General features: G+C 39.5%; 1 protein-coding gene across 1 annotated transcript in view; it reads right to left on the bottom strand.

Moving 5' to 3' along the window:
• RNF11 (ring finger protein 11) overlaps window positions 1–19,823 on the bottom strand; it is a 38,558-nt gene extending 18,735 nt beyond the window's left edge. Inside the window, exon 1 of the mRNA XM_012776178.3 lies at window positions 19,220–19,823. Within this exon, the coding sequence (XP_012631632.1) occupies window positions 19,220–19,342 (123 nt within the window). The 5' untranslated portion in view covers window positions 19,343–19,823. The remainder of the gene's footprint in view (window positions 1–19,219) is intronic.
• Between the last annotated feature and the right edge of the window lie 2,532 nt (window positions 19,824–22,355).

The following is a 22,355-nucleotide window of genomic DNA, read 5'->3' as shown; positions in this document are numbered from 1 at the left end:
TAATCTGGGGTCTAGGACTTAAAGAAGCATATAAACTCCTTGATATTTCATGCAAAATTCTGTGCATCTTTCTAGGGAAAGGTTTATGGTCTTTAGCTTTAAGAGTTATTACCAGTGAAAAAGGCTGGGCATAGTGGCTCACACCTGTAATCCTAGCACTCTGGAAGGCCGAGGAGGGCGGACTGCTCCAAGTCAGGAGTTCAAAACCAGCCTGAGCAAGAGTGAGACCTCGTCTCTACTATAAATAGAAAGAAATTAATTGGCCAACTAAAAATACATAGAAAAAATTAGCCAGGCAAGGTGGTCCATGCCTGTAGTCCCAGCTACTCGGGAGGCTGAGGCAGGAGGATCACTTGAGCCCAGGAGTTTGAGGTTGCTGTGAGCTAGGCTGACGCCACGGCACTCACTCTAGCCAGGGCAACACAGTGAAACGCAGTCTCCAAAAAAAAGAGTTATTACCAGTGAAAAAGTTAAGAAAAACTGACCTGAACTTAGATGATTTCCAAAACATAAATGTAATTTGAAAAATGTAAAGGGAAAAATCCACAGGATTTGGCACTAATTATCTCAAGGGGTAAGGGAGGTCTTGCTTTTTGATACGCCCACTTTCTCAAGAAACCCTCTTTAACAACTCCAACCAAAGTTTAGTTATCTTACCTCAAAAGCCTCATCTAGCACCAATCTCACCTATTATTTCATACTGGTTAATGTATCTTATACTCTGCACATGGTACCCAATAGTGCAGTGACATTTGAGATCTGCCCAAGCAGAAAAAAACTGTAAACTTGATGGTGCCTTTGCATCACAAATAACTAATTTAGGCTTAATCAATTTTTCTACTTCTGATTATAGTTACAGGTCCTATGGTTGAAAACCAATGGTAGAAATCTGAAATCCTTTGGAAAGTTAAGCAGCAATGTCTTCCCTTTTTTTTGAGACAGGGTCTCCCTGTGTTGCTCAGGCTAGAGTACAGTGGTGTATCATAGCTCACTGCAACCTCAAACTCCTGGGCTCAAAACAATTCTCCTGCCTCAGCCCCCCAAGTACTACAGGTTCATGCCACCACACCTGGCTAATTTTTTCTATTTTTAGTAGAGACAGGGTCTCACTCTTGCTCAGGCTAGTCTCAAACTGCTGACCTCAAGTGATCCGCCTACTTCAGCCTCTCAAAGGTGCTAGGATTACAGGCATGAGCCACTGCCCAGCCCAGATCTAAGATCAATAAAAAAAAAAATCTTTAGATTGAAGAGAACTAAAATTTGGGTCCACAGACCCTTATAGGTTCAGGGATAGAACTGCATTCAATGATTTCCTTAGTAATCTTAATTTATTTTATTCATTCAAAAATCCTATCTGAATAGGGGTCCATAGATTTTATCATATGGCACAAAAGGTTTCTATGTCACAAAAAAGGTTAAGAATCCCTGAAAAACAGCCTCTGAGTTGTAGGTCATGATCTCATATCACTGCTGCTAGAAATCACAAAGCCATAGAATTGGGGGTTTGAGCCAGAGTTCTGGTAGGAGTGTGGAGTTAATTAAATCACGTTCTAAACAATAAAAATTTGAGAAACAAAATCTAGGGTGAGAAAAAATTCCAGATGATGACACAGTGGAGGAGGTGAGGTGTATGTGAACAAGGAAACAGATTAGCTAACCACAATTGAAAGAAGTTCTTTCAACTCTCATAAGTATATGAATTTCCTTCTAAAATGGACTGTATTTATATAAGCTAAACCGTGCCAAGAATTGAAAAAAAAAATCTTTAACTTCAAAGAAAAAAAAAAAAAAAAGACAAGGTGCCCAGGTGTACAAATCCCAAAAATGTTCATTTACAAATGATAATGATACTCTACTCATTGCCACTGCCTGTCGGATCTCTATTGGCAGTTGCTAGGAAACATTATGCCGATCTTGATTATCTGGTTTTCCGATATGCAAAAAATTAGAAATCATTAAGAAGTACTTCAAGGGCAGACACACTAACAGCTGATGAAGAACTATCTGATAGTAAGAAAAAAAATTGATGAAATAGGTGTAAGAGTTCAAAATGCCGAATAGATTTTCATCCATTAATACAAACTGTCCTACATAATTCAAGACTTTGTATGCACCATTCTATTATCTCCAGGGTATAATAAACTTATCTTTCTAACAATAATTTTGAATCAATAAAATCTATTCAGAAGTAATTTCTGGGGAGGGAGTGAAGAATAAAAGGGAGAAGCTGTGAAAGTTTGTAAAAGGACCTAGTTGAGAATCAGTTTCAGAATCAACATATGAAACTGAATTTTAGTGCTTTACTAAAACCCTAAAAACAAAGGATAACCATAAATGCATCAATTTAGAAAAATCCCAAGGCATCTAACCAAACGTCCTGAGTTTATATTAAGGTTGCAAGTTATAAGGACACAATGGGCCAGGCACCATGGCTCACATCTGTAAGCCTAGCACTTTGGGAGGCCATGGTGGGAGGACTGTTTAAGACCAGGAGTTGAAGACCAGCCTGGGCAAGAGCAATTTCCTGGGGATTGTGGCACGTATTTATAAACCTAAAACTCGGGAGCCCAGGAGTTTGAGGTTGCAGTGAGCTATGATGATGCCACTACACTCTAGCCCAGGCAACAGAATGAGACCCTATCTCAAAAACAAAAACATTAAGGCTGAATATTACATCATAAAAAAAAAGAAAAAAATAAAATAAAATAAAAAAACAAAAACAAAACAAAAACAATGCAAACACAAATCCCTTGTACTTCTCAATACTAGCAATGAATAACTGGACACCAAAATAAATTTCTAAAATATCATTTACCATGCCAAAAATTTAACATGCATAAAGGTATACATTTAACTTGTGTAGGATCTCTATGCTGAAAACTATTTCACAAAAAAATTATCACCAATGAGCCTCAGCCAATTAAAAAGAATTTAAACTCTTAATTCGTAGTACCCAACACTACCTTGCATATAGCAGTATACCATAAAAATCTAAATCCACAAATCTTTCATGTATGTAAAGTTTACTGGTTCTTGACACTAGTATCATTTTGCTTTTAGAGGCTTTTTAGACTACAACAATTATCAATGGCCTTAAATTTAAGTACTACATAAAATTTAAGGCATGAAGAGTATAGGATCGGTTTAATGTTTCTGCAATTTTCCTTCTAACATTTCCTACATATGCTATTTGACTATGAACTCTTTTTTGACAACAGAAAATATTCAATTACTGACTGACAAAGTTTGTCCCACATTTCTCACCAATCCTCAATTCACTGAAGTATTTAGAAAAGAGCAAAAGGTATCTCTAACTTAAAAATCATTATGATAATCATTGTTTTTCATGACCAAAAATGAAAACATGCTTTTAAGAGGCTGACTAGAAGTGTATTTTAGAGGCTGAAATATAGAAATTTCTATAGCATGTGATTTACAGTGACAAGAAATCAAAGTATTTAACATAGGAATTATCTCTAGAAAATCAAGATGAATGATAAGGGAGCTGCATCACAGAATGTTTTTTAAGTGCTCTCATTCATTCATTCAGCCATGAGTGTTACTGTGTCAAGGCAGTATGCTAATAATTTTCATATAGCAAGTCATTTAATCTTTGCAACTGAATAGGTACTGAGTAACCCCCGTTTTTCAGTTGAAGAAACTTAATTAAGGACCTATTTGAGTTTAGGGAGGAAGAAGAGGTTTGCTTGGTTGAAGGGTTTCTCTCCCTCAGAGCCTCCATGGAAAAAAGAAAAAAAAAAAAAGGTTTCTCAACCTGGGCACGCAGGACGGACATTTAGGCATGATAATTTGTTGTTGAGGGGCTGTCCTGTGCATATGTTTAGCAGCATCCTTCTATCAACTGGCCACACTCCTCCTGGCCACATGTTGTGACAACCAAAAATGTCTCCTGACTTTCCTAAATTTTTCCTGGAGAGCAAATTCATCCTGGTTGAGAATCTTTGGGTTAGGGTCTCAGAGTAGTAAACTAACATGACAAAAAAGACCAAACAATTCCTGGTATTAAAAGCCATACATGCCCTTCAATTTTTTTTTTTTTAACAAGTCTTCCAGTTGTTGCAGGAAAAAGGGGATGATGCAAAGGGTTAAGTACACAAAGGCCTATGGAGTTAATATCACATAAAATACATCTGCACTATACTGAAATGAGCCTTAATTGATAGAAACTAGTGCCACAATATCAATTAATGATCGATATACCACTTAATTTGGGGGAGAGAAGTTAGACTGAGAGCCTTGATTGCCTATTAGTGAGAAAGGGAAAAGCAGAATCACTGAGAATTAGGAAAAGATACCAAAAACACTTTGCTAACTTCAGAATTTTGCTGTGGGACAGGGCCATTTACCTTCAAATGACAAAATAGATGTTACACACATGGGTATTTCTGTCAATTTAGTAGAACACTGTAAGTGCCATGTTGTGCCTACCTTTATATATGATTTATGAAACCGTATTAGAAGATCCATTTCATTATAAAGTAGTCATTATTTCAGGTATCACTTTATAAACTACTTTCTTCCACTATCCCATTCCTTTGCTGGACTCACTCTATGGGAAAAGAACTCCCAGCGGATCCCATGACTGCCTCTGAGCCCAATCTAGTGTGTACACCTTATCTATTAATATTTTCATTCTTCTATTCCTCTGCCACATTGTATAGTTATCCCTACTGTCTAAATGCAATTATCCTAGCTGCACTGCTCTACTGCAAAGCCTGTTTCTTCATCTTCAAGATTAAATGGATCTCTAGTAGTTCCTCCTTATTATATGCTTTTTCAGTCTCTCAAGGCTAACTACAGTCTGAAAATATTAATGGAGCATTTCAGGAATAAACAATTCATAAGTTTTAAGTTGTGTGCCATTCTGACTGGGGCAATAATGAAATCTTATACTGTCCCACTCCTTCCTTCCTAGTTGGGACATGAATCACCCCTTTGTCCAGGGTGTCCATTCTAAGGGTGTTACCTGCCTATTAGCCTCTTAGTAGCCATTTCAGTTATTATAATACATCAAAAGAACATAGTATATCTAGAGTTCAGTACTGTCCCAAGTTTCAGGCATCCACTGAGGGTCATCTAACTCATGCCCTGTGGATAAGGGTTTACTACTGTACTCATTTTCATAGAATTATGAAAAGTAAGAACTGCTGGTTTCTGGTTGGCATGTAAGGAACTCAGAAGCTGTCACTGTTGTAACAAATAACCAGCTGAACAAGTGGATAAATCAACAATTCTTAGAACCAGAAAAGGTCACAGGGTAAACAGTTGCCACCCAAACTGGACAAACAGACAGGCAAACACAGAAAATCACAACTCACTGGACCAGAAACTCCCAAGAACCAGTGCTGGGGTAGGAAATCTGAAATGTCATTGACAAACTGCCGGAAGCTCAGTGTGGACAAATCTGAGAGAATGAAAAACTCACAATGGCCCCCAACACTTGAATTTTACCTCTAACACCTCTACCAGGATTTCACAGTGAAAAATCTTGTGTTTCCAGCAGGAAGGGAAAGAAGAATCACTTTGAAATATGCCACAGTATTCTGTTCTTCAGAAGGCTTGCCCACAGGAGAATATTCTACCAGAGCTCAAACTTCCTGGGGAAAAGGAACGACTCAACTCCAGCCACTTTTAGCCATCCTGTCCCAAATACGAGGGGAAAAACTAAGCAGCACAGAGAATTGCAAATTAAAACTAAAAATACCACTATGCACCTACTAGCATGGTGAAAATTCCAAACACTGACAACACTAAAAGCTGCCAAAGATGAAGGGCAATGGAACTCTAATTCTTTGTCTGTGGGAATGCAAAACAGTAAACGTTTGGAAGACAGTTTGATAGTTTCTTACAATACTTTTTTTTTTTTTTTGAGACAGAGTCTCACTGTGTTGCCTGGGCTAGAGTGTCGTGGCATCAGCCTAGCTCACACCAACCTCAAACTCCTGGGCTCAAGTGATCCTACTGCTTCAGCCTCCCGAGTAGCTGGGACTACAGGCATGCACCACCATGCCCGGCTAATTTTTTCTATATATATATCAGTTGGCCAATTAATTTCTTTCTATTTATAGTAGAGATGTGGTCTCACTTTTGTTCTGGCAGGTTTCGAACTCCTGACCTCGAGCAATCCCCCCCCCCCCCTCGGCCTCCCAGAGTGCTAGGATTACAGGCGTGAGCCACCGCACCCGGCCTACAATACTCTTAACATACCCTTACCATTTGATCTAGCAACTATGCACCAAAGGAGCTGACAAATTACATCCAACCAAAAACCTGCACACAGATGTTTATAGTTTTATTCATAACTGCCAAAATCTGCAGGTAACTAGGCATCATTCATTAGGTGAATGGATAAACTGTGGTACATTCATACAATGGAATATTACTCAGTGCTAAAGTGAAATGAGCTATTAAGCCATGAAAAGACACAAAAAACCTTTAAGTACCTACATGAAAACATTAAATCACTACATGAAAGAGGCTATCTGAAAACTCTATACCGTGTTTCCCCGAAAATAAGACAGGGTCTTATATTTATTTTTCCTCAAGAAGAAGGCCTAGGGCTTATTTTCAGGGGATGTATTGTTGTTTTTTAAGTATGGTAAAACAATCTACACTTATAGAAATATAGTTAAGCCATCTTCTTCTGGAACATCATCATAACTCTCCAAACCCTGAATTCCATCCTGAATTTCTTGCGACTCTTTTCCTTTAGAACCATTGGCCCCAATCCCTCACATCAAGCAATAGAGCTCTCATGGGGCAGATGAGAATGGCTGTTCATCTTTACTGTTCCGCAAAAATACATGACTTGTGCAGATACCCTGCGTAGCCACACCCTTCACTAGGTCTTATTTTCGGGGTAGGCTTATATTGCACAAATGCTTAGAAATTCTGCTAGGGCTTATTTTATGGGTAGGTCTTATTTTCAGGGAAACACGGTATACTACATGGTTCCAAGTATGCAACATTCTGGAAATGGCAAAACTATGGAGGCAGTAGAACCATCAGTGGTTGCCAGGATTTGCGAAAAGTGAGTTTTTAGGGAGTGAAAATAAACAGGTTTTTTTAGGGAGTGAAACAATTCTGTGTGATACCATTGGTGGATACCTGGTGGATAAACAGGTTTTTTAGAGAGTGAAACAATTCTGTATGATACTAATGGTGGATACATTTGCTAAATCCACGTACAACACCAAGAGTGAATCCTAATGTCAACTGCAGTCTTTGGGCAATAATGTTTGGGCAATTATTGGATATTTCAACATAGGTTCATTAGAAAAAAATTAAATGCAGCCCTATCAAAATCCCAGCTGGCTTATTTACAGAAACTGACAACTGATCCCAAAATTCATATGGAAATACTGACCAGGTGTGGTAGCTCATGCCTGTAATCCTAGCACTCTGGGAGGCTGAGGCGGGAGGACAGCTCGAGGTCAGGAGTTCGAAACCCACGTGAGCAAGAGCAGACCCTGTCTCTACTAAAAATAGAAAAGAAATTAATTGGCCGACTAAAAATATATAGAAAAAATTAGCCGGGCATGGTGGTGCATGCCTGTAGTCCCAGCTACTCAGGGGGCTGAAGCAGTAGGATCACTTGAGCCCAGGAGTTTGAGGTTGCTGTGAGCTAGGCTGATGCCACGACACTCTAGCCCAGGCAACACAGTGAGACTCTGTCTCAAAAAAAAAAAAAAGAATAGGCAAAACAATCTTGAAAAATGAGAACAAATGATTCATATTTCCTAATTTCAAAACTCACTTCAGTCAAAAGGCCATGCTAACAACAACAAAAAGCTAAAAAAAATAAAATTAAAGATATAATAAAAATTAAAAAAAAAACAAACTCACAGGCTGGGCACAGTGGCTCATGTCAGTAATCCTAACACACTGGGAAACTGAGGTAGGGGGACTGCATGAGGCTAGGAGTTGGAGCCAGCATGGGCAACATAGCAAGACACTGTCTCTACTTACATACACACATAAATAAATAGAAAAATTAACCAGCATGGTGGGCACCTATAATTCCAGCTGGGAGGCAGAGGCAGGAGGATTGCTTTCGTCCAGGAGTTTGAGGCTGCAGTGAGCGAGCTATGTTCACACAACTACACTATGGCCTGGGTGACAGAGCAAGATAGTCTCAAAAGATTATATGTATTTTAAACTTTTCATTATATAATAGATTTGTGTATATTTTATGGTAGCAAATGATAAAATAGAATAGTATCTGCACATTTTACACATTCACAACATACCCTTTTCTTAATTTTGCTATTTCTGTGCTATGAGGTTCATCTACAAGTTTTTTCAAATTGTTGCCAAAACTTTTCCAATATATTTACTGAAAAAATTTGCATAAGTGGACCCATGCAGTTCAAACCTGTGTTGTTCAAGGGTCAACTATATTTCTTTCCTTCTATACACCTATTAAAATGTATAAAATAAAACAAACAATTCTGGACATCTATTGTATGGCATGGTGACTATAGCTCATGACAATGTATTGTAAATACTTGAAAATTGCTATGAAAGTAGATCTTAAACATTCTTGCCACAAAACAAATGATAGCCTATGTGATGTGATAGATTTGTAAAATAGCTTGATTGAGGTAATTCACAATGTGTGTATACATATATATGAAAAATCACAAATATATACAATTTTAATTTTAAATAAGCCTCAATAAAGCTGGAAATAATTTTTAAAAAAAGACTGACAATGCAAGGTGCTGGTAAGGGTACAGAGCAAATGGAACTGTTGTTTACTGTTGGCAGAAGCTGTAAATCTGTGAATCCACTTTGCAAACCATGTGGGACTTTTTGAAATACATCAAAAAACAGTGTACACTGATAGAAAAGTGGATATACGTTAAAGCAAATATAGGAAAATGTTAGCTGATAAATCTAGATAGTGGGAATATGTGTATTCAAATAATTCTGTCAACTATTTTTTAAAATTTCTGTAATAAGATGTTGAGGAGAATATATATACCTGTCTACATAACCCAATAATTCTGCTCCTGGATATACACCCAAAATAAATAGGTGCTCATGGACGATCTTAACACAGCAGCTTTATTTATATAGCCAAAAACTGACGACCTAAATATACACCATTACTAGAATAGACAAATAAAATGTGGTATACAATTGAATACTGAATAGCAATGAAAAAGAATTGAACTACTGTCATGAATTTCACAAACACTGGAAATGCATTCCCATTCAATTTGAAGTTAAAAACTGAGCAAACCAAATATATGGGTGCTAAGAGGTCATAACAGTGATTATCTTTGGGGAATGGGTACTGTTAGGGGGCAGGGGGTTGAAAATAAGTTACATCATAATAGTTGTTAAAAAATATGAAAGTTCTGGCCGGGCACGGTGGCTCACGCCTGTAATCCTAGCTCTCTGGGAGGCCGAGGCGGGCGGATTGCTCGAGGTCAGGAGTTCAAAACTAGCCTGAGCAAGAGCGAGACCCCGTCTCTACTATAAATAGAAAGAAATTAATTGGCCAACTAATATATATAGAAAAATGAGCCAGGCATGGTGGCGCATGCCTGTAGTCCCAGCTACTTGGGAGGCTGAGGCAGAAGGATCGCTCGAGCCCAGGAGTTTGAGGTTGCTGTGAGCTAGGCTAATGCCACGGCACTCACTCTAGCCTAGGCAACAAAGCGAGACTCTGTCTCAAAAAAAAAAAAAAAAAAATATGAAAGTTCAGTGGGCTATATAATTAAGAAACTCTTAGTAATGCTGTTAAAGAATTTTTTTACATTTTTTACTATAAGTCACATTTTAATTAAAAAAAACTTATTTTCCACACATACACTACATTGTTACTATACAAGATTACACAAGTCCCTGGACTCTCAATTCATGCCCACCACCTACTGATTATAGTCATCCCTCCACATCCAGTATCCGTGGGGGACTTGTTCTAGCCCACCACCACACCCCCAGGGATACCAAAATCTCTGAATGCTTAAGTCAGATATAAAATTGTATATATAGGACAATAACAAACCACATCCATATAATTAAAAAGAAAATAGCATAAAGAAATTAAAATGCTGTATATAACCCAGGCATACCCTCTCGTATACTTTAAATCATCTCTAGATTACTAATAATACCAATACAATAAATGCTATGCAAATAATCGTTATACTATATTTGGTTTTTTATTTGCATTTTTTTTTATAGTTGTGTTATTTTTTATTGTTTCTCCCATTTTTTTTTTTTTTTTTTTTGCAACAAAGTCTCACTCTCTTGCCTGGGCTAGAGATTCTGTTTATAGTAGAGATGGGGTTCTCGCTCTTGCTCAGGCTGGTCTCGAACTCCTGAGCTCAAGCAATCCCCCCACCTCAGCATCCCAGAGTGCTAGGATTACAGGCATGAGCCACTGTGCCGGCTGATAATCACCCTTTTTGACAGTAAGGTCCCTTTCTGTAGGGAATAAGGCCTACCGAAAGAAGAATAAACAGTCAACAAACATGAGTATCAAATGTCCTAGTTTTTATCCTAAAAGCTCTGCTGCATTTATGGTAAATGCTTCTTTTTCTTCCATAAAAACAAGGGTTTAAATTGTTATACAAAATTACGTGTAATTTTTAGCTAGCTGAATTATAAAAGCCTCACTCTTAAGGCCATTCAACTTTGAGTGCTAAGAAAATTTTAAGAACTTTAGAAGCATATTTTGTAGGATGCTTTCTTCATTCCCACACCTTCAGATCCCTTAGTTACCTTACTGTATGGTCTCTGGATTGAGAAACAAGATAATTACTCATCTGGCCTCTGGGAGCACACTCCAGGTTGGTGATTTAATTAAAAGATAGATATATATAGATTTGTATGAAATTTAACTTCAGTATTCTTGGTCAAAATAAGGAACTCTATAAGAGTTCGAAAATAATATTACCATAAAGCCAAACTGAATATAAAATCATTAGGTCAGGCAGATTCAATGAGGATAAAATACATGTCTTTCCCTTACCATTTTACTTTTCAATCTCATGTAGCAATTTCTTCTACCATTAAAAGTATACACTTCACTCAGCTACTTGGGATGCTGAGACAGGATCACTTGAACCCAGGAGTTAGAGGCTGCAATGGGCTATATGTTTTCACTACTATATTCCAGTCTGGGGAATAGAGTGAAATTCCATCCCTAAAAACAAAATCCCTAAGAATAAAAAACCCCCACATACTATAGCTGGGTACAGTGAAGAAACCCTGTAGTCCCAGCTACTAGGAAGGATGAGGTAGGAGGATTGCTTGAATCCAGGAGTTTGAGGTTGCAGAGAGCTATGATGATGCCACTGCACTACAGTCTGGGCCACAGAATGAGACCCTGTCTCAAGAAAACTCAAAAAACAAAATATAAACATTTGTTAATTCAATATTAAATTACTAATAAGAAATCACCTTCCATATATTTTACAGCCTATTTTTGTTCCAATTTCAATTGTTTTAAAATACACATAACAAAATTTACCAGCTTAATCATTCAAGTGTATAATTTGGAGATACTAATACATTCATAACTTGCAACCATCACCATCATCCATCTCTAGAACTTTTCATCTTGTAAAACTCAAACTCTATACCCACTCAACAGTTAAACTCTCCACTTAAAGCCTATTTTTAATAACCTATATGAATACAGGATAGAAATATATCAACCCTAACTCTGTACATGAAGGTAATACGAAGATAAATTTTCAGAAATGGCCTCAGGCAAGATAATAACATTTCTCTAATTCTGATTCTATCTACAATTATCTTGTTGTCACTCCCTTCTTAATTTTCAGAATTTACTTACCTTGCCTGAGACATCGTCAAGGAAACTAAATAAAATTAAGCCTTAAAAAAAAAAAAAACACCATTTTACCTGAAGTATTTATGAATAAAATTTTTAAAGATCTAACTTCTACAACAGTTTTCCAATATTACCTAAAAAATATTAAGAAAAGTCAAGTGCTCAGATCTTATGCACCAAGTAACTCACTGCCCTATCTTCTCAAGTTACCCTATAATTAGCTCTAGAATTATTATAAACTGACAGACTGTCCTACTCTTAAAGGTGCATACATTCTTTATGCCAACAAACCAGCTTTACATAAAGGGCATACAGAGTAGTAGATCAGGCATAAACAAAAAATTGTAACAATGGTCACACAATAGCAAATAACTTTATTTACTTGTAAGTTACCTAAGCAAGTTGAACTTCATAAAACATAAAACCACATTCAAACAAAATAAATACAAAGATATTAACTTCCCCAAAAGTCATGTACTTTCTAAGTTAGAAGTGATATGCCCAACACTAAAGCACAGGATTCTAGGAACATTTTATATTGAAGCTACCATAAAACTGCACTCTTACAGCAAAAAGCAATACCTGATCATAACATTCAATCAAGTATGAGTACCTGCTATGTGAAAAGCATAGTTCTAGCAATGCAAAGATGATCCAGACTTGGATTCTAGCAGATGTGACATTGCCACAAATAATTTAAATAGAAAGGATAAAGTGTCCTAAGACACTCTTTTGGGGTAAACAATGTGCCAAAGGAGTTGAGATTAATAAAAGTTTGTGATGGATTCAGAATTCATGGATTCATGGCATTTAAAGTGGACCTGAACACTAAAATTTAGATAGGAATGGATCAAAGAAAAGCATTCTGGGCAATGGGAATACAATGAGCAAAGGCAAGAAAGCAGAAGGCATAGAATATAGTAAATCGTTCAGTTTGACTGGGGTATATAGGCTGTATAACATACAAGGCTACAAACAGCTAGAAAATTATTCAAAGAACGAGATCATAACTTTGAATGCTATGTCAGATATCTTCAGTGGTTAGTCAATGGAAGAATCATTAAGGATTAAGAGGCAAAGGGATTTGATCTGAGACAGAAGTTACCTAGCAGCCTGAAATAAAATGAACAGGGAGGAGAGGATAAATCAATTAGGTTATTGTTTTGATATTGTTATCTATGATATTGTTATTGAAGAAAGCATCTACTATATGGAATGTGTCATTCCACTCCACTGAGAAATCTTTTTCTCATTGAGGAAACTTTGCTCTGGGAAAAACAATTTTTTTTTTTTTTTTTGAGACAAGAGTCTCGCTTTGTTGCCCTGGCTACAGTGAGTGCCGTGGCGTAAGTCTAGCTCACAGCAACCTCAACTCCTGGGCTCAAGCAATCCTTCTGCCTCAGCCTCCCGAGTAGCTGGGACTACAGCTGTGCACCACCATGCCTGGCTAATTTTTTCTATATATATTAGCTGGCCAATTAATTTCTTTCTATTTATAGTAGAGGCCGGGTCTCGCTCTTGCTCAGGCTGGTCTGGAACGCCTGACCTTGAGCAATCAATCCCCTTGCCTTGGCCTCCCAGAGTGCTATGATTACAGACCGGAGCCATTGCATCGGCCTGGGAAAACAAATTTTTTAAAAAACACCAAGAGCTAACAAACAAGACAATGATTTCCAGGCAAATGTTGCAAACAATAACAAAAACCCCTGTACTTGACAAGTCAGGAAGAAGTGAGAGGAAAAACTAGTCAGGGAAGGCTTTATTAAGAAAGTTGGAGTTTATCTGTACCTCAATGAGATGATAGAACTTCTTAATCATGAAGATGAGGATAAAACTCACACAAGGGGAATTCATTATAAGTGCAATAATTTGCTTAATAAGACCAAGATATGTGAAATAAATCAGGGGGTAATTTGCTCCAAAATGATAAGCAAAATGTTAATATGTATAAAGAAAACTGCTCGAGGTCAGGAGTTTGAAACTAGCCTGAGTGAGACCCCTTATCTACTAAAAATAGAAAAATTAATTGACCAACTAAAAATATATATACAAAAAATTAGCTGGGCATGGTGGTGCATGTCTGTAGTCCCAGCTACTCGGGAGGTTGAGGCAGGAGGATCCCTTGAGCCCAGGAGTTTGAGGTTGCTGTGAGGTAGGCAGATGCCATGGCATTCACTCTAGCCTGGGCAACAAAGTGAGACTCTGTCTCAAAAAAAGAGAAAAAAGAAAAAAAAGAAAAAAGGCCAAAAAACTCCCAAGCCAAGGCATTGACATATTATTGCAGTTCTGAATGTGTACAAATAAGTACTATATTCTAGATTTTTAAAGGAAGGGAGATACTTTTAAAGATTTCTATAGGATACACCAATAGCCTTTTGAAAACATACCATGAAGAAATTTTTTTCAGTTACAACTTAAATTATCCAAAATTTCATTTTCTTATTTCCAAATACAACTCCTCAAAACATAATCTGATAAACTCCTTCCTTTTTCTTATTTGCCATAATGTGAACCCAGGTCCATCTAACTCCAAACCCAGAGCTATACTTGTACTCAATGCTACACTAACATTAATAAATTTACTTCTGATTTTAAAATTTCAAATATATTAATCATAAAGCATAGATTGGGGGAAGAAAACTGGCAAATCTCAAACTATATTACTACTGTAAAACTGAAAGATACCCATATTTATATACATTCAGATAGAAATATTGTAGTTTGTTCAATGAATACCAAGCCCTGGTTTAACAAAGTGCCATCTTCAAATCAGCACATGACAGAGTTCTCGGTGACAAGAATGGGACCTCAAGTTAGTCACACATATCATTCAGAGCTGGGCTGCTTATCTGGCCTCCTCAAGAACTTTCATTCTCCAGCCTTTCATGACATTATCCCACTCACTGTCCTTCCAAGACTGCCTTGGATGGGCAGGATTCCTTCTGTATTATTTTTAATCAATCAGGAGGTATAGAGTTGGGTAAAAAGTGTGCCAAGTGTTTCTACCTTCTAATTCAAGAAATATCCTAATCTTTTCCCCTCCAAGTACTTTCTCACCGAACAAGTATCTTGTGGTAGCTATACAGTTACAAACAAAAAAAAAAAAACGGCTGGGCGTGGTGGCTCACACCTGTAATCCTAGCACTCTGGGAGGCTGAGGCGGGAGGACGGCTCGAGGTTGGGACCTATCTTTACTATAAATAGAAATTAATTGGCCAACTAATATATATAGAAAAAATTAGCCAGGCATGGTGGTGCATGCCTGTAGTCTCAGCTACTCAGGAGGCTGAGGCAGTAGAATTGCTTGAGCCCAGGAGTTTGAGGTTGCTGTGAGCTAGGCTGACACCACGGCACTCACTCTTGCCTGGGCAACAAAGCAAGACTCTGTCTCAAAAATAAATAAATAAATAAAAAACAAAAAAAAACTTAATCATTTTTACCAATAATTAGCTTAAACCAATTCCTATATTTAATATTGTTGGAATTTGACCTTTTAGGATTCCTTAAAACTGATCTACAAAAACCAGGCATGGCCGGGCACGGTGGCTCACGCCTGTAATCCTAGTACTCTGGGAGGCCAAGGCGGGTGGATGGTTTGAGCTCAGGAGTTCGAGACCAGCCTGAGCAAAAGTGAGACTCTGTCTCTACTAAAAAATTGAAAGATTCCACAGACCCATTCAGTCTAAAAAAAAAAAAAAGAAAAAGAAAAAAAAAATTGAAAGAAATTAGCTGGACAACTAAAAAAATATATATACATATATATATAAATATTAGCTGGGCATGGTGGTGCAAGCCTGTAGTCCCAGCTACTTGGGAAGCTGAGGCAGTAAGGATCGCCTTAGCGAGCCCAGGAATTTGAGGTTGCTGTGAGCTAGGCTGACAGCCATGGCACTCTAGCCTGTGCAACAGAGTAAGACTCTGTCTCCAAAAAAAAAAAAAACCAGGCACCACAAGTGCCCGCCTGTATTCCCAGCTACTTTCAAGGCTGAGGCAGGAGAAATGCTTGAGGCCAGGAGTTGGAGACCAGCCTTAGTAACACAGGGAGACCCATCTCTATGAAAAATTAGGTGGGTGCGGTGGCATGTACCCACAGTCCTAGCTACTTGGGAAGCTGAGGCAGGAGAATTATTAATACTTAAGTCCAGGAGTTTGAGGTTACAGTGAGCTATGATAACACCACTGTACTTTTGGGGGGGGGGCAACGGAGGGAGACATTGTCTCAAATAAAAAAGAAATCCAAACAAATTACTGAGTGCATAATATGTGCCAGGCACTGTTCTAAGTACTTAGGAATGATTAATTTAAAAAATCTCCTTTTTTCCTTTCCACCTGATAGGAAGAGACAGATAAACGTAAGATAGTATGTTGGACAGTGATAAATGCTTTGGGGAAAAAATAAAACAGGGTAAGAGGGACTTCTAGGCTGCAATTTTAAATAGCATGGTCAGAGAGGACTTAGGTAGACTTGGAGGTGAGGGAGTCAGCCACCATGAGACCTAGGGAAGAGTACACCAGGCACAGGAATAAGCAGGGCAAAGGTCACAGAGTATCCTAGAACAGTAAGAAGGCCAGTAAGGTTGGAGGGAAGCCAAAAAAAAAAAAAAAGGTGAGAGTAGTAGGACATATCAAGAGAGATATGTGGAGACAGCAGTATAGATTATGTAGGGTTTATAGAACACTGTAAGGAATTTGGTTTTTACTTTGAATGAAACAAGGATCCACAGAGGGTTGAGCAGAATGTCATTCTGTTTCACCATAATCTCTCTGGCTTCTGTGTTGATAACAGGCTACATAGGGAAGGCAAAGGTGAAAGTAGGGAAACCCATAAGGAGGCTACTAAAGAAACTCAGGAGAGAAATATGTACTTACTACAGACTTGCTCATAATGGTGATGGGCATACTTTTAAGCAAAAATAATATCTGTCAGATGCTGCTAGTAGGAAATAACGAATTCTGCTTTATAAGAGCTCTTAGCATATAAGTACATTGTACAACAGAAAAATGACATCTTTTAACTACACTAGAGAAAAAAACATTCCTTTATAATCAGCTATTACACCTTTTAAATTTTGTAGCTTATTTAAATTTTGCAGCTTATTTAAAGAAATAAGCCCTTATTCCTATAGCTCTATTAATTAGATACTATTTCTTGAAAAGTTACTTTTGTCAACTGAAAATATTATAAACCATTTACCTTGAATTGCTTCTCAGATCATCTAAAATAACCATTTATTTCTTTGGCAGGGAAAAATATTTTCTACAAAAGTTTCTTTTTATACTCCCACCTTTTAAAGTAATTATTTTCTTCCAATTTATACTGAATTTGCATTAGTATCTGGGTCATTCATTTCAGGAAAGGGCAACCACAAAAACTCCCACTGTCAAAAATAACATTAAAAAAAAAAAGTTCTTTCATGATACCAAAACTCATTATCTAGTCTTTCTGGAATGGGCAAATACAGTTCTCATAAATTTTAACACCTTTAATACTACAATTATAAAGATAACAGAAAGCAAGCAGTAAGCCAAACACATTCAATTTGCCTGGAAAGGGGCTAGGGGCTAGGAGATTTTGAAATTAAAGCTCATTAAAAAATGTGCACACAAAACTGAAATAAGCACATTTGTTGTGTAGTATATATGGGGGCTTGGACAATGACTTATTAACAGTTTACTCAAAGACATCCAGATTCAGCTTGGATTTTTAATGAGACTATCCCTGTAACTATTCACATACCCTGGGAGAAATGGTTGTGTAAATATACAAAATACTGAATTCACATTCATAAACTCATTCAACATTTAGGTGCTTATGTGCCCCAAACTGCAAAACACTGGGGACAGTCCCTGCTCTCAAGGGCTTATATTCTTCATTTAGCTTACAGTTACTAAGTACCTACTAAGAGCCAGATGCTAGGGATACAACAATGAACTGGAAACAGGGTCCCTACCTTCATGCAGCTTATACTTGAGTACTGGGGAGGGAGGGGAGCACCTCAAGTGAGAAACACAGTGTTGCTTTTGGAAGTGTAGAGGGTTCAGCAGACACACAAACAAGGGATTCAGGATGGCAGGGAGGGGAATAGGACTTCAGATATGACAGCTGACTCCTCAAAGAGGATTAGATGTTCACCTGGCAGACCTTGGGGGAAGGGCTCCAAGCAGAGAGCAACTAGAGCAAAGGCGGGAACAGGTGTGAACAGCCTAGTGTATTTGGTAGGCCTGGAATACAGAACGTGAGAGATAAGTCATGGAGGCTTCTGTATGCCTTAATTAAGACTGTACTATACAAGGCCCCTTTAGGGTTTTATTCAGAAAATCAGTGTATGTGATCAGGTTTTTCTGGTATGATGAGACACTGGTTTACATAGGAATGAGAAAAGAAAACACTAGATAATGATGTCACCACATGAAACAACAAAGGAGAAAAGGAAACTCCTTTCAGGAAAAAATTAAGGACTACTATGGAAGCCCTTCTGGAAAAAAAGTTCTTCATTTCATATTTAAAATTGAAAAAGCAGAGAAAAGATGTTTACATATATATCATGCATTATAGTATCTGCATTTCTACTTTGAGTTTAAGTGGTCTTAATTCTAGTAATTCCATAACACATCTGGGACTGATTGTTGTCAAAAAGCACCGAAACCTACTTCATAGAGTCTCTGATACAAAGGGAAGAACCATGAGTAACAGAAGACATTTCCCAAGTCAGGTTTAAAGGTTTCCAAAGTTCAAGATAATCAAGTTTTATTAAGTCAGCACGTTCAAAAGGTGTGTCATAGGGGGTGGAGCAAAAGGAGGAGGGGTTAAAATATATACATATATAAACAAGTAACTCTTGATGTCGCTAGGACCACAATCACCACTTAGAGATCTGTCTCAAGTACAGGGAGAAATGAACACCCACCAGATACAATTAACTAAGGTGGGGTGGGGTGGGGAGGAAGTGGATGACCACACATGAAAATAAAAATGGGCCGGGGGTGGGGGGTGGGGGTGGACAATCACCTATCCAGAACCCATAATCCAGTTGGCGATGAGACGAGGAAATCTTATGATTCAGACATAAAGAAGGGAAAATAATGTCGCTCCCAAACTCCACACGTGAACCAGCAGATACTGGCTCACGGGATATGGTCACATACTCTGATCCCAGAACTCAAGGACAGAAGAGTATCGTCCCCACACGGTGCCCGGGGGTGGGGGGGTGAAGAATCACCCCTATTCTGGGGCTGGGAAGCAAGCGCCTTAAGATGCACCCTAACGGGGTCAACGCCCCCCAGGCCAGGCCTTACCGAGGCCAGGAGCGGAGACGGCCCCAAGACCCCTCAATCTCTGCCAGAGCTGCCGCTACTCCTCGCACCCCAACACACACCCTCCCCTACCTGATATGGCGGCGGCGGCTCCTGATCCGGCTCCGTTCCCTCGCCAAAGCTAGCCCGGTCGGACTGAGACTCGTGAAGTAAGGAGATGTCATCCGAGGTGGGGGATTTGAGGCAGTTCCCCATCTTCTGGGGTTGGAGCGTATGATCTGGGGTAGGAAGCAAGCAGTGGTGGGGTCGTTCGCAGCTCAGCAGTCAGCCTCGGTAGGCGAGGTGGGGTCGACCGGCAGGCCCGGCTCAGGCGGCGGCGACTCCCCCGCCCCCCGGCGCCGCCGAGGGGCAGCTCATGCCAGCCCCCGGGGGAGGGGGCTCAAGGCTGGGCCGCGGACTTCGCTGGGGTCGCGGCGGTTGCCTCTGGAGAGGCGACGGGGGGGGGGGGGCGGGGAGACGAAACACTTCCCCACCCCGCCCCCCCGCGGGGCGGCGGCGGCCACGGAGCTGCTGGGCCTAATCCAGGTCAGGAGGGGGGGGCGCAGCCGTCGCGGCTGCCTCAGCTGCTGCCTCAGCTGCTGCTGCCCCCGCCGACGCCGGAGCCGCGGCCGCGGGCCTCATCCTACTCCGCCTCAGCGCGGCGGCGGCAGCCAGAACAAGGCCGGCTCGGGCCCTGCGTCATCCCGCCGTGCGTGCGCTGGTCCCGCCCCCGGCGCCAGGAGGCGAGGGCGGCTCCGGCGCTGAGGCGCGGCCCGTCCCTCCAGTCCTCCAGCTGTTCCCGGGGCTGCGTCAATTTCTGCTTCCCTCTCCGACAGTTTGGCTCAGCACCTGGTTCCGAAACCTCCCTCCTGCCTCCTGCGCCTCCCAACATCCACTGCTTCCACCCTGCTTAAGCCTCAGCTCTTACCTGTGCACTGCTGTGACAGTCTTCTCACCACCCTCTCCCAAGTGAGCTATTTATAAACCCATATCTGAATGGATTAGTTCCATGCTTAAAATGTTAAATGGCTTCCCCTTTATCCCTGAAGAGTAAAATCCAAGTTCATTAATGAACCCTCCCTATCTCTCCAATCCCTTCATTATCTCTTGCATCACACCCAGTGAGATTCTTCCTCCACTTGTATATCTCAGATTGTTCCATTTCTTTCCATTCCCCCCACCATAATCCAATTTACTGTCATCTCTCACCCAGACTTTTTTTTAAACATGTCTGACCCAGACTTCTGCAATAGACTCTCAGCTGTTTTCCCCAAATGCATCATTGCCGCCATCCAGTCCACTATTTGCACAGTCCACAGAGTTATCTTTTTAAAATGTAAATCTGATCATGCCCTTCTATTAAAAACCTTCAAGGGCTTCCCAATTGAAGGGAATTAAGACAATCTTTAAATAATTTACAAATCTTTTTCTCCAAAATCTCATTAGAAGATTGTCCCCTGCACAAATTCTAAACTCTAGGCTGTCTCAAGTACTTTTTGTTATCACAAAGAGTGTTCCCTCTGGCTAGGGCCTTTGCCACATTGTTTCTCTAACCAGAAACCCACTTCTCCCCCACTGGACCTTCTACCTCTGGTCAGGCTAATCATTATTCCCACGTTTTCTTCTGGGACTCAGCTTCATTTCCCCTGGAAAGCCTCTCTTGACCACCTTTCAATCTGGGTTAGTTTCCTCCTCAGAGCTCTCAGACCCTGAGCTTTTCTGTGTCACAGTCTGATCAAGCTGAATCATCTGTCCCTTCTCTGTACAAGGCCTGGCACATTGCCTAAGGTAGAGTATGCTCCCTCCTTGGTTGACTGAACAGCTAAAACAACATATACAAAGGAAGGAAACAAGAAAGATGAGTGGTTCTGATAGTCTTTCATTCAACAAGAAGAAAGAAGTGAATCTTGACTCCCTTTCTTTTTATTCACCATTTACTGATTGTGTGTGTGTATGTGCGCCTTAGGCACTTAGGAAACTGATTTATCACACCTGCCTTTTTCCTGATGTAGCCCAGAGTCCAATTGAGAAAACAAGTAAACAGGCAGGACGTGGCGGCTCACGCCTATAATCCTAACACGCTGGGAGGCTGAGGCGGGCAAATCGTTTGAGCTCAGGAGTTCCAGACCAGCCTGAGCAATAGCAAGACCCCTGTCTCTACTAAAAATATATAAAGAAATTAGCTGGACAACTAAAAAAATATATATATATATATATATGTGTGTGTGTGTATATATAATTAGCCGGGCATGTTGGCACAGGCCTGTAGTTCCAGCTACTCGGGAGGATGAGGCAGGAGGATTGCTTGAGCCCAGGAGTTTGAGGTTGCTGTGAGCTAGGCTGACACCACTGCACTCTAGCCCGGGCAACAGAATGAGACTCTTTCTCAAAAAAAAAAACAAAACAAGTAAACAGATGAGTCCTTCTGAGCCCACCACCCCCAAGGATTTTGGAGGATCCAGAAGATAGTGATTAGTTCATTTGGGTGAGGAACAGAGATTCATAGAGGTAGGACGATATTAAACCAATATGGGTCTGAGCATTCTTACTTTGGAGTCCCTGTTTCACAAAATCGCTATCTTATTTAAATGTACTCAAATTCCATATTAGATATAACTTTTTTAAGAGAATTTTTGAACAAACTGGTTTTGAAATTTTCAATTTTCAAATCTTTAATTTTGGTTTTGAAATTGTTGGGCTTCTAGAAAATCATTTAATTTATGATTGGCTAAATTTACCAGAAAATTTCAGAAACTCCAGATAACTGGAATTTTTGCAGTGAGAAAATCTAGCCCACAAGTTATTTTCACAGCTAATGAAATTGTTATAAATAATAGATTTAATATACCATTTACACAGTGCTAGAATTTGTAGAGATAGTAGTTTCTTTAAGTTTTGTTTTTCATACTTTTTTCCCCCACAGGTGGGTAACACTATCATAAGCCCTTAAAAATTCTATAGTGCCTTAGGGAAAGAAATGGTGTTGCTGAGTTTAAAACTAGATTGATCATTTGCCAGAGAATGGAGGAATATTTGAAGCCCAGTGATTGGTTGGACATGGTCCTTGTCCTCAAACAGGTCAAAGTCTGGTGGTAGAGACAAAACAGCTGAATAAACAATAAGCAGGACTACAATTGAGAACTTTTTTTTTTTTTTTTTTTTTTTTTTTTGAGACAGAGTCTCATTCTCTTGCCTGGGCTAGAGTGCTGTGGTATAAGCCTAGCTCACA

Source organism: Microcebus murinus, chromosome 2 (assembly GCF_040939455.1).
Source record: "Microcebus murinus isolate Inina chromosome 2, M.murinus_Inina_mat1.0, whole genome shotgun sequence".
Lineage (NCBI taxonomy): Eukaryota > Metazoa > Chordata > Mammalia > Primates > Cheirogaleidae > Microcebus > Microcebus murinus.
Note: the sequence above shows the minus strand (reverse complement) of the source record. Positions and strands in the feature narration are given on the sequence as shown.